General features: G+C 48.4%; 1 protein-coding gene across 1 annotated transcript in view; it reads right to left on the bottom strand.

Moving 5' to 3' along the window:
• Positions 1-621: 621 nt before the first annotated feature.
• The window catches only part of ISCA2 (iron-sulfur cluster assembly 2), a 49,373-nt gene continuing 35,029 nt past the window's right edge, over positions 622-14,965 (bottom strand). Inside the window, exons 3-4 of the mRNA XM_086937490.1 lie at positions 4,888-5,003; positions 622-3,283 (exon numbers count right to left, since the gene is read on the bottom strand). Coding sequence (XP_086793616.1) covers positions 3,109-3,283; positions 4,888-5,003 — 291 coding nt within the window. The 3' untranslated portion in view covers positions 622-3,108. The remainder of the gene's footprint in view (positions 3,284-4,887; positions 5,004-14,965) is intronic.

Below are 14,965 nucleotides of genomic sequence, written 5' to 3'. Positions count from 1 at the left end.
TGCACAATTACAAATATTTCATAAGGTACAAACCATATGCTTATCTTTCCCTGCAAAATGAGGGTCGATCCACTCAACGCTAAACCTTGCCTGGATCCTCATAGTTGTGTCAGTCAGGCTATTTTAACATATGTATTTGATTGGGACTCCCTTTGATCATAGTTCAAGATCTGACTACAAGTTAGTTGTTTTCTTGACAGACCTGGGGCTGCTCCCAACTGGAAAAATCAGTAAAATATGCAAAGGCTAGGCACAACCATGCCACTACCATAATGCCTACTATTGTAATGTCTACTCCCACTATAAAAAAAGATATTTCAGCAAATGCTCTCTTCGAGTTGTCTTGACCAAAGCCCAATAAAGCTTTTTCCGGCCATCTTGCAACTGAACCGTATTTTGCAATGCCATGGTCTGCTTTCATTCTGCAGGATAAGTGAGTTTAAGACGCGGATTTCTGAGGAAGGCTGATGTAGTAGGTCGTTCAGATTGCAAACAGATTCACCACTGCAAAGCCATTAGTGAGGAGTAATGTGAAAATGCTCTTTTTATCAATTCACACGCCACAAAAAATAAAGTTATGCAGTTTGACAGCAGAAAATGGAGCCAAAAAAGCTGCCAGAATAACGATAACATACAAAGATTTATTTTTAAAAAATAAACTGCTTTTAAATAATACAATATATACAATTTTCACATCAAGAAACATCGACAGACCACATATGAGTATTAAGGCAGCAGAACATGCTCCGATTGTGTCCACTACTCCGATTTGAGATCACACACACACTGCTACACCACATCATAGTTCTGGTTATTAAGGGCACATCATACAGGCCTGCATTTGTTGGCACACTGCTATAACAGGGCATTAGTCTGAGTATTTAAGGGACAGGCTTCTATTAGTACACAGTCATATCAGATCGGAGATATGGGTTTTAGGCACGGAGTCTAAATACCTGCGTCTATTCCCAAGAGCAGTTATTAGGGGAATCGCACAGTTTTTTGCATCTCACTATATAAACCTGCTTTTGTTACTGAGGTGAGGGATGAAAGGTTTAGGCGTATATGCATACTGAAAAGTAAAAGGAGAACTTTGGAGAGAAGGGAGCAAATGGTGGAAGAAGCAATGCTAAAGGAAAGAGAAGAAAGCAGTGAGAGAGGACTTACTTGGTTCTGATCCTGGTTCAGAGGATGTCATCAGGATGGCTACAGAAGCTTGCTGGCTTGAAAGTGTACTACAGGCACACACAGTCTACTTGACATATGTAGATACACAGACTGCTTTGATGAATAAATAAATAGCGATGTAACTACACTATGGCCACCAAGATATACTGGGCTGTCAGTTTTTCAACTTGTAAAGAATAGTGCTACAGAAGGAAGCAGGTGAGGACACAAGAACTTCACAACCGAGAGAGCAAGGAGTCAATGGGAGAAAGCCGCAAGCATAAAGAAGTTGGGATTCTTCGTGCCAAAGGAGGAGGAAGAAGGTATGCACAGTAGAGAAGACAATACCAAGTCTAAAGGGGAAGAAATATGTAGAGCACAAGACCTCAGCAGCTGTGACAAGAAGGTATGAGTCACAGTGTAGAGAAAGAAATAACTTCTGAAATCACTGTAAGGAAAACAATCAAGCTACCTCAAAAACATGGAAGAGGCAATTAGTCACTGTGAGGGAGAACCTTCAGCAGCACAACAGAGTCATAATAAAAAACAAACCATGTGAAAGAGATGAATGGTGATGTTTAGGTGGCAGAGCAGTAGTAGTGACAGGAAGGGAAGAGGTGACAGATGACACCTCAGTGATAAAGTGAAGACAAGAGTCGTCACAGGGAGGAGATAAAACTGCAGCAACAGTAGAGGAAGGTGTTACCTGAGGAAGAGAGGTGTAGGATAGGAGGTGAGCTGCATGACTGGAGTAGGACGAGGATTTGGTGAGAATGAAGAGAAGAGGTTAGAAAGTTTAGAAGTGAAGGCTAACGAACATTCATTAAATTAAGGTAGCAACCACAGTGACAGTACAAGCAATGAAGAAAACTACAGAAATGCAGCAGGGGTGTGATGAACTGGAAGGCAAGTGTATATAACAAATGTTTGGGAGGAAAAAATATAATGGTGAAGACACTTCTTATTGATGTGATAAATGACAATTTAGTGCGGGCGTGCACTGTATAATCATTACTATTATTATTTTTAAACATAAGAAGTGTCAGGAGAGAATGGTGAGGACCAGAACAGAAGTCTGGAGAACAAGGATTCTGCAACATCGTAGAGGGCCTTGGGGAGCAGAAGTGAGAGATGAAGCATAGGGGAGGTGGGAAAGAACAAATAACTTAGAGAAGAGGTAGGTATTATGGAGAGGGGATGGGTATTTATTGGAGATATCTGAGGTCTGATACACCACTCAATGGAAAGCTGACATCAAATGGGGAAGGAGGTAGACCTCTACTCAAGCTGTGCAGCAGTGTAAGGGATTTCTTTAGCATTTTAAACGTACAAACATGCAGCCACACAGTCTATACATATCCCATATGAAAGATAAAACTTGCACGTTAGCATTAACATTTTAACACAGAATAACTTAATTATTAACATGCATCCAGCGTGAGTTAATCACTAAAACAAAGATTGTCACAGTAAGCCTCTAGGCTGGGAGTTGCCAAGACGCTGAATACTATGGTCTTGACAAAGGCTCTGCTGGGATGAGTGATCCCCTTTTCTCTGGCAGTGTCTGATGTGGGTATAGCTAGCTGAGGGGCAGGTGGCTGAGGGAGGATGTAGTTATGGAATACGTCACACCGGGTATCAGTTCTTTCCAGGGCTAATGGAAAAATATTGCGAAGTATGAAGCTTTTCTTAGAAAAGTGGATGTTTACAAATGATCGAGGATCAAAGAGTTTGCCCACTCACAGGAAGTGCGAGAGAGAGTATCTGAGGTTGGAAATGGGACGGCGAGTGAGGGTGAAATCATGGGAGGGAAGGAGTGTACTTCAGGAAGATAGGGAGGGTGAGCTCAAGGGAAATTGAGATTTCAGTGTGTTGAAGCACAGAGGAAAGCAATACAGAGTTTTAGGACAGACTTAGTATGGGAATAGTAGGATGGCCGCTTCAGAGTTTGATGGAGAACGAAGTCCCACAGGAGCAGCCCTGTTCAGCCTGAGGATTGTTCACCACTTGGAAGGAGCTTCGAATCAGCTCTTGGCTGAAATCTACCATGCAGCCTTTCACGAAGTCCAGACTGTCCGAGTCTACCACCAGTCGTGCGTCATCTGGACCGAAGACCCTGCAAAAGGAAAAGCACGAGGGTGAAACTGAAATTTGTATACCAAACCACAAGGCACTACTCTGATTTAAACAGAAGAAAGCAATCGGAACTACCTGGCAAGAGAAGGGAGATGGAGACATAACCATGTGTTTAAGAACGGATCTTAGAAGCTAATCCTTCCTACACAAGTAAGTATGGCGCGCTACTCATAATGAAAGTGCACCAGGCAGCACTGGTCACAATGCAGTGGATGTATTCCATAGTCAGGCAGAGGCGGAGACATGCTCTGCACAAAGGCATTGCTAAGGATCATGTGCACGTCTCACGCATACTTATCAGGTAGCAACGCTGAGTTATTCCATACTGTCAGACAATAGCTGTGGACTAGTCTAACCCTCAGGTATTAGATGTGCTCCAGGGCCCCAGCAATGCTATGCCCCATTTCAGGCTGCAGCTGACACACATTCCTAATCCAACAAACACTGGCAAAGCCAACAGGTCCCGCAGATGAAACCTATATGTTTGCCAATGCTTGTTTTGCCCCCTAGATGTCAGTCAGAAAAATAGTCCCCTTTGGGTAAATCAAAACACCCAAACTCATACACTCAACCAAATAAACATATCACCAGAACATAACACCCACACCGTCATAGGGTCACGTGCTCAAAAATTATATATACAAACATGTTATTAAAAATAACCAAGCATGTGGTCACACATAGAAAATATTTTCCATACGATATAAAAAACCTTACATCAAAAATAAAAACACAATATACCTCTGTTAGACCTGTCAGCCCTTTGGGTGGTCCCTCCTATTTATTTTTGTCCCCTTTTTGCCCCTCATTCCTTCATTTCTATGTCCACTGGAATTTTTGGTGTTATCCTGGGGGTGGGTGCTACCTTGTCCTCATGCTGTAGATGCACGCCTCTTTGATGACCATCTCAGAATGGATTTTCATATGGTATAAGAAAAAAGAATTCAATGACGGCCACCAAACATGCCCAATCAAGGGTGGCAATCTGACAATAGTTTAAAAAAGCCACTCACTGATAAAAAGGTCAGAGTGGTAAGAGGCAGATGGGCCAAGTGGGTGCATTAGGGTTGTATATTTTAATAACGAGAGGTGTGGGAGCTTCTGAGGTAAACAGGCAGCAATAAAGAGTGAGAGAAAACAGTCCGTCATATGCACTGCAATACAGTGGAAGGAAACCTGCCATCCAATCAAAACACAGTGAGACCAAACTGCTCTGTGTGAGGCAAAAACATAGGAATAGGGAGGAAAGCCATAACATTAAGAACAAGGAAGAGAGATAGACAAGAACCAATCATAAGCAACGGGCTGAACTAAAGCCGACACTGTGTACTCTATTATTCAGAGAGTCTTTGACAAAGGTTGTCAGTGGAAGAAACTGCCCTACAAACCAGCTGCGTCTATAATAGTGGCAATGAGCCACTCCCATTTGCAGGTACTACTGTGAACTATTAGGTTGCCAAGCAACAACTACGTGTTCCTTGCACCAAGTAGTCACTTACAGCCTCACAGCCATTGTGCTATCAATCCACTCCTAGCCGGAGCTGCAACCCATGCCCCACACCCAGGCAGAGGGTGAACTCTTACCGATCGTCAGGGTTGATCACTGTGTCCAAGGAAAATTTGTATTGGAATCCAGAGCAGCCACCACCTTCCACTTGCAGCCGCAGAAAATCCGTTCCATCGCCGATCTCACGGAGTCTCTGCATGAACACAAAGCTGATCAGCATTATCAAAGCTACCATGACGAGACCAACAAGCAGAACTGTAAGGCCATGTGGACACAGCTCGTATGGCCTTATGAACATCAGCCTCTTGCTCCATGCACTCTCTCTCACATATTTGTCACACCGTGCCAATTTCTCACAGATATGTTGACAATGTTGCACTTATACTATGGCCTGTCACTTTCACTCGATGCTTCAGTTCACTGATTCCCGTCCTGTGCCAGGGACTTTTTGATATAAGATTTTAACTCTCTCACTACATCATATTTTAGTAAGTGAACTAGGAGACTAGATATTATCTCCCTCGTTGGTAAAATCAAATGGTTGCTTAGTTACAATCCTGTTTTCTTATCACATACTTATTAGCAGTGGTTAGTTTGATTTACGTTTTTCTATCTCTGCTACTAAAAGCAGCAAAGAAACGTGTGCAGAAAGTGATTACCCAACCGCCCACAGTTTGCCACAAGCTGATATTAATAAAAACTGTGCTTTCTTTTTCCTAAATTGCCATCTTGTTCATTACACAACAATTGTGGTGTGAGTGGTTCCAATAGTAAGACTCATTGACTACTCTGAGCAGAGAAAAGCCACTGTGCTTTTGAACCTACCCGTACATTAAATACAGATTCCCCTGCCAGCATATTTTGTAAAGTGGTTAAGCAGGATTAAACATCAACTCTTAATAGTATCATGGCTAAAACTTTCTCACTGTCTCATATTTAACGGTGGAGTTTGAGTGTTGCGTCTGCCCATCTCAGTGAATTGCACACTTTGTTGGGGAAACTTTATCAAGAACTTTTACGGCACTTGATAACTCAACAGAAACGGTTTCTAAGCACTTCCAATGTTTACGATAAGAGGCTAAAGGCATAGGGAGATTGTGAGGCCTAAGATCCAACTGCATTCCAATTCAATAAAGGTTATTTCCAGTGCTTGAAATGGGCCGGTACTGTCCGGTACAGAGAACCAGCACTTTTTTTTGAGAGGCAGAGTACCTGCACTTCTCAAGAAAAATTTAATACTTTGAATTAGAGAGTACCGGCACTTCTCAGAAACAAACAGGTACCTGCACTTCTATTTTTCAATTTCAAACACTGGTTACTTCCTTTGTACACTCGACTTGCTAAAGGTAGTAAAAGCAAGCAATAAAAGCTCACCCCAGGGTGCATATTGGGACAGCGACTCAGGACATAACACAATATTGTCAAATCTGTGAAACTTCTTGAGACTACAGCTTAATTTAGAGGTCAGTACGGAATGAAACTTTCAAAGTAACCCCACAAGTCCCTGTTCACTCCGGGTACGTTTCGCTTCCCCTACACCCTACTTACAACGATTCTACCTCCTACCCCTACCGGCACGAGTGCAGCCTTTGGTCACATCACGAGCCATACTTTTTGGCCCCAAGAAGAGCTTTGCCCCATGACCTGTTATCATTACTGACTGTCACTTCCCCCCAGAGCCGGACTTTGCTAAGACAGCGCCCTGGGCGGAGCGAAATTTGGTGCCCTTGCTGTTGCTCGCAAATTAAATGAGGCAGTAGGGGGTGGGGGTGGGGGTGGGGGTGGGGGTGCGGGGGGGTCTGTCTTGTTTTTCGTCTGTCAGATTCCTTCTGACAGTGATGAGTTTTTGAATACCGAGGCAGTAGCCTCATTACTCCACATTCATTTCGAATTTTTTTAGTCGCTGTTTAGTTTGTCTTATTGATGTGTGACTCTTTGTCACAGTTGAGGTTGTATCACATGGTCAGCTCAGTGATGGGACAGAGGTGTGGGGGGCTTTCACGGGTCAGGCCCTGGCAGAGCAGGGACTGGCCCGGAACACAAACATCTACTTCGGACCTCCCCCAGCGCATCTAAATCACCGATTGCTTAGCTACCTCACGCTGATGGTGGTTTTGCGCCTGCCCGAGGCCACGCAGTGGCCATCAAGAGGGCGGGTACCTAGTCAAGGAGGGCGGTCCCGCCCCCACTTGCCTGTCCGGCACATCCGCCTCTCTGGTTGGAGGAGGCGGCTTGCCGGGAATCTCGTCCGGGCGGCGGGGAGGGGCTTCTGGGGTACTTATGCCGTGGTACCCCTATCCTAAGCCTCTTTGCCGCCCGGACGCCGTACTATCTTGCGGGACACTCTTTCGTTGCTCTCGTCGCCGCGTCGTCTCGAGGTAAGCGTGGCCTCGGGCCTTCCGTTCCCCCCCCCCCCCCCCTTATTGTAGCCGCCTGCTCCCTCCGTGTGAGGTGTGAGCCTGGCGAGGCGGCCCGCTAGAGCGGGCTGCTGTGGGGGGGGGACGTCCGGTTTTCGTTCCGGTCTTTGTCCTCCGGTCAGCGCGGGCCCGGCCTGTTCTTGTCGGGCCCCGCGGTATTTGCTATACCGAGTCCCGTTTTTCCTAAGGTTTGGGCGTCTTTTGTGTGATCTCTCCGGCGTTGGAGTGGCCATGTTTGCGTGGTATTGTGGCGGCAATTGTATGCTTTCGGTCTTGCGTCGTTCGACTGTTTGCGTTGCTTGTGGTGAGTGGGGACGGTTAGGTGGGTCGCATTCCCACGGAGAGGCACGGTTGGCCATTTATATGTTCGGGGGTATGCGGGGTCACTGGTACGGCTCCCTCCTCCTCGTCCGTCTTACCCCCCCCACCCCCCCCCACTCGCCGGGTAACCTCTAGTGGCACTATAGGTCAGGTGCCAGGGACTTGCACGCTGTGCTTGCCTTGAGTTTTGGTTGTGAGTTTGTGCCTAGCTGAAGCAGCTGATTGTTCTCCTCCGTGTCCGGTTTCGCGCCAATATGGCCGTGCTATGAGGATATATTTCGTTCGTCCGGGGTAGAAGTTATGTTAAGAGCATGATGAGGTCTGAATATAAAACAACACTTTGCAAGGCTTCGGGGCTGATTCATCCCTTGTTTTGTGTAGCGCGTTCAGGGAGGCTACAGGGGGGGAGCGGAAGACAATCACGCGCGCATGTAAGCTGTATCGTTGTATCATCGTCATGACGCCCGTCTCAGGCCCCTGTATGCCGTGAATGTTTGCATCGTGCGAGTGCAGGCTTACTATGGCGCTTTCCTGGTATTTTGGGGCCCACAGTCTGGCATTGTTTGCTAGAATTCTAGCGCGATCACTGATGCAGCGCGTTTATTTGATGTTGTCGGCGAGTGGTGAGTTTTGTTTGTCCGTTACTTGTATGGCTTCGCCTCCCCTTATATCCTCGTGATGTGCCTCGCCCGTAAGCAGAACTTGTTCGTTAAGGCCGGTCTACTGCTGACTTGATCGTTCAAGAATCTGTCCTCATTGCTCATAATGCGTTCCTTCAGCGTTGGCTCACCATGCTACGTTTTGCCATCTGGTTCGGATACTATTTGCTCAACACTGAGCGCCACTTTTCCCCGTCTGGTGCGGGTATCCCCCTATGGGGCGAGCCTCGCTTGCCGTCCCTTTTCCCGCGGCGCTGGGCAAATCCAGGGGACACGTTGGGGCCAGGATCTTTACCCCCCCCGCGACTTTCCTCGGCGCATTGCACATCACTTGCAATGGCAGGTACGTGGCGTGGTGTATCCTCAATCGGCGGGACCCAGCGGCGGTGTCGCATGTGGGGGCTTGGCCTGAGGGCAAATGGCCGACTGCCCCCCCCCGGCCAATTTTGTCATGTGGGGTTATGTTTCGATTCCTTTCGGGCGGGGGGCCTTCAGAATCGGCATGCCGGGGTTATCCCAGAGCGGGTGCCACCCGCTTGTGTATGCTCGTTCCCTTCCTTTCCCCTGCTACACGGTCAGATAGATGTTTTGGCACTGTTGCGGCGACTTGCTTACTTCCGACGGCGGTAGGGGTTTTCGCCCGTGGACACCATTTGGGTGAGTCAGGTTTATTAGTGTTTCGCGGGTGGCGCGTTGGGGGTGTGGTGCTCTATGATGAGCACCTCGTGTTCGTCGGGGCACGGGGATCTTTCCTGCGGCGAGCATGCTACTCTTGTGGACAGTTTTCATCGAGGGCTTGGCTCGGCTTGGTCCGCTTCCTGTCTGACATGCCGGGCTATTGTGGCATGGGCTGGTTTTCTCAGAGCGCGGATCGGCGAGGGGTGGGGGTTATTCATGAGAATGGTTGACATATTCCTGGAGATGTGATGCGGTTTTGAGGTTGCACTGTAACTTAGTAAAGCTACCAATGCAGTAGTGAAACAGTTATGGAACATAATGACATTTCCTAAACACGTGCAATAGTCGTACCATGTACGTATATACCATATAGGTACTCATGGGACTCATGTTATACATGAATTTCACAGGAATGTATGCCAGTTTGAAGTAGCGTTGCTATTCAGAAACGTTAATTTTAACTAAGTTTAAGTCCCCCATCCTTAATACCCATATAAATTTCTCTCTCCGTGAACCGGCCTCTGCTTGTAATGATTTAATGTCAACAAGGTTTGCAGAAAGGGTTTTGATGTGGTAGTTACTCGTTTCACTTTCCTTGTACTCTTTGGCTTGAATTGCGTAGCATTATATATTCACAAAGCCCCCAGGGCGCACACAGTGAAGTCTTGGCACGTTGTACGGGCGCTCCTGGGGCTTTGGCAGGGGTTCCTGAAATCAATAAAGGGCGTGGTAGCGCAGCAATTCGCTTGGTGGTTATATCTTTAGGACGCAATCAGTTATGCTGGTTGGGGTAGTACACTAGAGCTGGCCATGTCTCGTTGTAATATCCACTGAATCATGGTATTGTGTTCCTGCCATCCGCCTCCCTTTGGGGTTATCACCCTGGACAAAACTGATAAAGGCGAGTTCACCCAGGTTGTGTGTATAGTAGAACGGAAGTACTGGGTGCTCTCATGCATGGTGCGCAGAACTCACTGCGCTGCATGTTGAAATATGTAGTTTGGGTCACTCAAATGTGCGCATACCTTCTCACCTCCCTCCCCAGGTGGCCTCGTTAGTAGCATATATGTTATGAGTGTTCTTTTTGGGCGGGTGTACTTAGTAGGCAGATTGCCATCTGGATTCGGCTTAGTTTAACAAGGATGGCCAGTATACAATGGGAGGAGATTCAAGCATCTGGTAAGGTATGTGTCAGTGACCAGGTTGCAGCGAGGCGTTCCGACGTGCTTAGTGTCGGATGGGGAGTGTGTGATTATCCAGCTCGTGTACCCACCCCCCCCGCTCCCCCCATTATTCTATTTCGGTTTGTCCCAGTTTCGCGCGGGTAAGGGATGCCGGTGCGCTAAGCTCCGGCTGCGCGCCCTCTGATAGTGCACGGGTTAGGAATGCTTCATGTCTGCTCGGTCGTTGTCAGTGCCCCCCCCTCCCTCGGTCTGATCTTGCCCTTTGGGCAGAGGGATTTGTCGCCTCATCAGAAAATTTCTGCAATTCACGAGTGGGCCACAGGGCATGGCTGGTCTGCTGGAAACAGGGATCCTTCCGATCACAGCAGTTTGAACTCCTAGGTTTTACCGAACGGGTTCACGGGATCTATCCCATATGTCTTGGGAACAGGGTAGGCAAACTTGGCGCTGACTTTAGCAGCACATCGGTGCTACTGGCTTCGTTAGTGCTCGTATATGGCCTACGTCCTCCCTGTTCCCGTTTTCTTGTCTTGTTAATTCCCTTGCGTCAGCCCGGTTTTGAACATTAATCGCAGCTTGATGCCTCTGTAGAGATCCAAGCAGAACATAATGGTTTGCCCTGTCTTGGGTTGGTAGGCGGCAACATCGTCCAGTCACGACCAGCATTCAGAACAGGCTTTTATATCTCAGTGTGCTTAAATACATCTTGGTCCCAATTCAAGCTTTTGCCTAAGCACGGCCTTTCCTTTTGAGCATGTCGCAAGGTATCATAAGCATGATTGCACCCGCGTTGGTATTAGCAGCGAGGTTTATGTAAATGTATTTATGCAAAGTAGAAGCTGCCAACGTGGCTGGCCTCCCGCGTCCTATGCGAACAGAGGCCCGGGGGAAACTAGGCCTTATGTATTCCTTCCAGACCACGTTGTTTCTACTACCTCTCGGGTAACTTACGACCTGCTTACGATCGAATATCCCGGATAAATATCGTATGTTGTCCTGCACCACAGATTATTCAGCAGAACATTTCTGTCTGTGGGGGAGGGTGCTTGTGGATCATTATGGACTTGTACATTGGAAACTATCCTTTTCATCGACCTTGGCTTCTAGTCCTATAAGCTTATATTGTAGGTCGTTATGGCCTATCCTGTACCCTGTATATTTGGTTACCCTCCAGTGTCAGAGTACTCGAGTCTTTGAAGTAGATGCTCGAGCACGTCTGTATTCGCTAACTCGATAAGTGGGATAGACTCATAGTCAGCAGGGGATGAGTTTGCTACCGCATGCATTGAGCGGCGCACACGTAAGCTTTAACATTCCTGATAGCTAAGAGGGTATTTGGAAGTTTGGTGTTGCAGCCAGCGTCTTCAGGTGCCGCAGGTGGACCTAGCCGCTGTATGGTATTATGCGAAAGTCTAGTAGGTGCTTGCTTTTCCTCCTTTGGTTTCTCGTGCGTGTCTAGTGGGCATCCCCCCTTTAGCTGGAAGGGTAGGTACGAGGTGGCATGTTTCGTATGCGTGTGTGGTACGGAGGTTCTCTTGCCGCACTAGCATGGGTCATGGGGTGCTTTAGCCCTAGTACCTTGGGTCTTCACCCAGGGCATGGGCTTGTTCTATGACTGCTTTTGCCCCTTGTAAATTAGGGAAGTGGTGCTGACACTGGTCTCTATTTTAGCAATTGCACTCCCTGATCAAGCTATAGATCAGCATTGCAGGTAGTGATCTCTACGTTGTGTGTGGCAGTTTGTCATCGGCATAGCATGTGATAGAACTGGTCCAAGAATATTATAGCAGGATGCTGGACAGGTATGAAGAATAAGACCCTACACCTGTTCCTTGTCGAAGACGCTCCCTCCCTGAGACAGGCATAATCGAGAGCGTAGTTGCAGCAGGTGCAGTGGTTCCTAGGACACTTGATTCCTCCTCATTGCTGTAGTGATCATGGCTGCAATTTTATCATCCTATCTCCTTCCTGGGGGCCCATATTCTTCCCCTTAACGCTACCTATGACACTCCCATTGCCCTATTCTCAGACAACACGCACCCAATCCTTGCGAGTCCAGCCCAAAGTAACCAAGGGAAAACGCAGCGTTTTATAGTGCTGCTTTTCGGGACCCGTTACATAGTAACCGGACGTCTAGGCATGGCACGACTACTTTATTTTGATAGTTTGTCATGTATCTGACACGCAGATATTCTTCAAAGAAAAAACAGTATCCTTTTATGTATTATGATTTTCAAAGCACTTACGTACCTTGCCCCCATTTACCACGAAGAGGTCTTCAGCCTAATGGGTAGGCACAACGGCCGGTCTCTGTTAGTCTACTGCTAACATGCGGCGTAGTGCTGGAGACTAATATTCTTATGTCATGTCACAAACGATATAGACTGGTTATGCCACTTTCATATTCGCAGTCGTCGTCTGCCATGTATGGGTCCTCGTATTTACTGCAGTAAGTTAAGCGGGAGGTTTGCCATTATTTGAATGTCTTGGGGTTTAATTGTATGATAGCACAGGCTGAGATTTAGTGTCACCTGTGAAATCTGAATGGATCTACATTAAGACTCCTCCCCCCATGGCACCTCTTGCGAAATACTCCTCTTTCCACCTAAGCGTCTGTTAGACATGTTCTTTTAGGCCAGACGATTTTAGTGGGGTGGATATCTCAGGCTACTTCTGAGCTGAACACGGATGGAATTTTCCGAGTGTTGTATCATTAACTAGGGTCAAAAGAAGTGTGTTTAGATGTGGCCCGGCATGCAACAATGAGTACCAAGCACAGGTTTATAGGGAGCACTGCATGATTGGCAACAACTTGTAACTGAGAAATAGTACTTGGTACCCTCGATTACGGCACATGTGTTGGTCTGCCATGCTTGGGAGGGTCATTCGTTTTAGTCTCCCCCCCCCCCCTTCTTGGCGCTCCTGCCTTCTTTTCCTAGGCTCGGGGGCCTGCTGGCAGCTCACCCGCAGTCTGCAGCCTTCAGTGTAACACTCTATTCAGTTATACAGAGAACAGCTGTGGCTCCCACAGCCAGAGTACGGACTGCCAATAATTGTTTGGGGTGGGCCCGAGAAGTCTTTTAGGAATTCAGGCATTTTCCAGGGGGGGCAAGTGTTCTCGGCTGTCCCCGTGGCTTCCAGTTTGCCTCTTGTAAGACCAATTCGCTAAGTCATTCCAATATATGCTTTTGCGCACTGCAATAGACTCTGTATCCGGGGGAGGATTAGTCGCTTATGCGTAATCTTGCAGTTGATTAATTCCTGTGACAGCGCTTGTTTTCCGGGAGAGAGTCTCTGCAGGGGGGGCCCTTCCCATCACCGGTCTCTTGCCTGGGATAGTCTTCCCTCTTGGGGCAGTGGGGCTGTTCCCGGGTGGTTAGGCACATTGGTGTCGGGGTGGCTGGTACTTCCCATACATGCCCCTGCGCAGGTCAGCCTAGGGGGCCCCCTGCTGCAGGCGCTGCGGTCCCCGAGAGGTGTCCGTAGTTGGCCTCCAGTCCAAGCTAACTTAACGGTATCTTTGTCGGTAGCCGCTCCCAGCCTTAAACCCAAGGGGGGCAGGGGATACCGGCTGCTTGAAAACAGACCTGGGTATCATTGGCAGCATGTTGCGCGAATGCGAGGTCTGGTGGTCTGAAATAGAGCCTAGAAGACACTGGCGGGGCGCTAAGTCCAGCGAGGCTATCGTGAGCGCAGGAAGGCGCATATATGCGGCCATGACAAAGTTACGCAGCACAGTGGGCTGTTTTTCATACCATGACGTGATTCAGGGACAGGTCATGGGGTACTTTGAGGAAGATGGTGTTCTCCTCTCGCCTGTTGGCTTAGACCTCTTTCTGCTGGACTTGAAATAAGAACTCATGAGCAGAGGTTGCAGGTAGAATAGGTAACAATGGTGGGGGGCCTGTGCGGCAGCGGTGACCACCGCACAGGCTGTGGCGGAGTTACGGGGCGATCCGGAAGAAGAGAGGTGCAAATGATGTACTTCAGCGGGCACATAGGGGTGCCAGAGCCTAACCTGTAACCTCATGGGAGGTGCAGGAATCCGTGTCGGCACCCCAGTAGTCCTTCGGGCGGTTGTGGGCCTGTGCAGCCGGGGGTTTGCCTAGTCACGCCCAGCAAATGGGTGTGTCAGTATGTAATTATATTCTACAGCAGTTGGGTGGTTCGCCACTGTGCTGTTTGGCTCAAACAGGCGGACAGGTGGCGAGAATGCGGCCTGTCCTGGATCGCCCGTAAGCTAACCCACCATCTTTACATATGTTGTATGTAAATAAATCCTGCAGCAATTTTGACCCAAACTCTATTTGTCTGTGTTTCCTTTGCGGGTTTGGGTATGTGGGGCGGGGGAATGTTATGTAGCCCTGAGTTGACTATGCGCCTGCCCGAGGCCACGCAGTGGCCATCAAGAGGGCGGGTACCTAGTCAAGGAGGGCGGTCCCGCCCCCACTTGCCTGTCCGGCACATCCGCCTCTCTGGTTGGAGGAGGCGGCTTGCCGGGAATCTCGTCCGGACGGCGGGGAGGGGCTTCTGGGGTACTTATGCCGTGGTACCCCTATCCTAAGCCTCTTTGCCGCCCGGACGCCGTACTATCTTGCGGGACACTCTTTCCCCTCCCGTCCTCTTACCCAGAGTGTCATGAATAGGGGCTGGGGGGGTGTTTTAATGTGTCTTGTTTGTCGTTGCAGGCGGAGTTACGGGGCGATCCGGAAGAAGAGAGGTGCAAATGATGTACTTCAGCGGGCACATAGGGGTGCCAGAGCCTAACCTGTAACCTCATGGGAGGTGCAGGAATCCGTGTCGGCACCCCAGTAGTCCTTCGGGCGGTTGTGGGCCTGTGCAGCCGGGGGTTTGCCTAGTCACGCCCAGCAAATGGGTGTGTCAGTATGTAATTAT

Source organism: Lissotriton vulgaris, chromosome 9 (assembly GCF_964263255.1).
Source record: "Lissotriton vulgaris chromosome 9, aLisVul1.2, whole genome shotgun sequence".
Classification (NCBI taxonomy): domain Eukaryota; kingdom Metazoa; phylum Chordata; class Amphibia; order Caudata; family Salamandridae; genus Lissotriton; species Lissotriton vulgaris.
The sequence above is the reverse complement of the archived record's forward strand: the minus strand, read 5'-3'. Positions and strand labels throughout refer to the sequence as shown.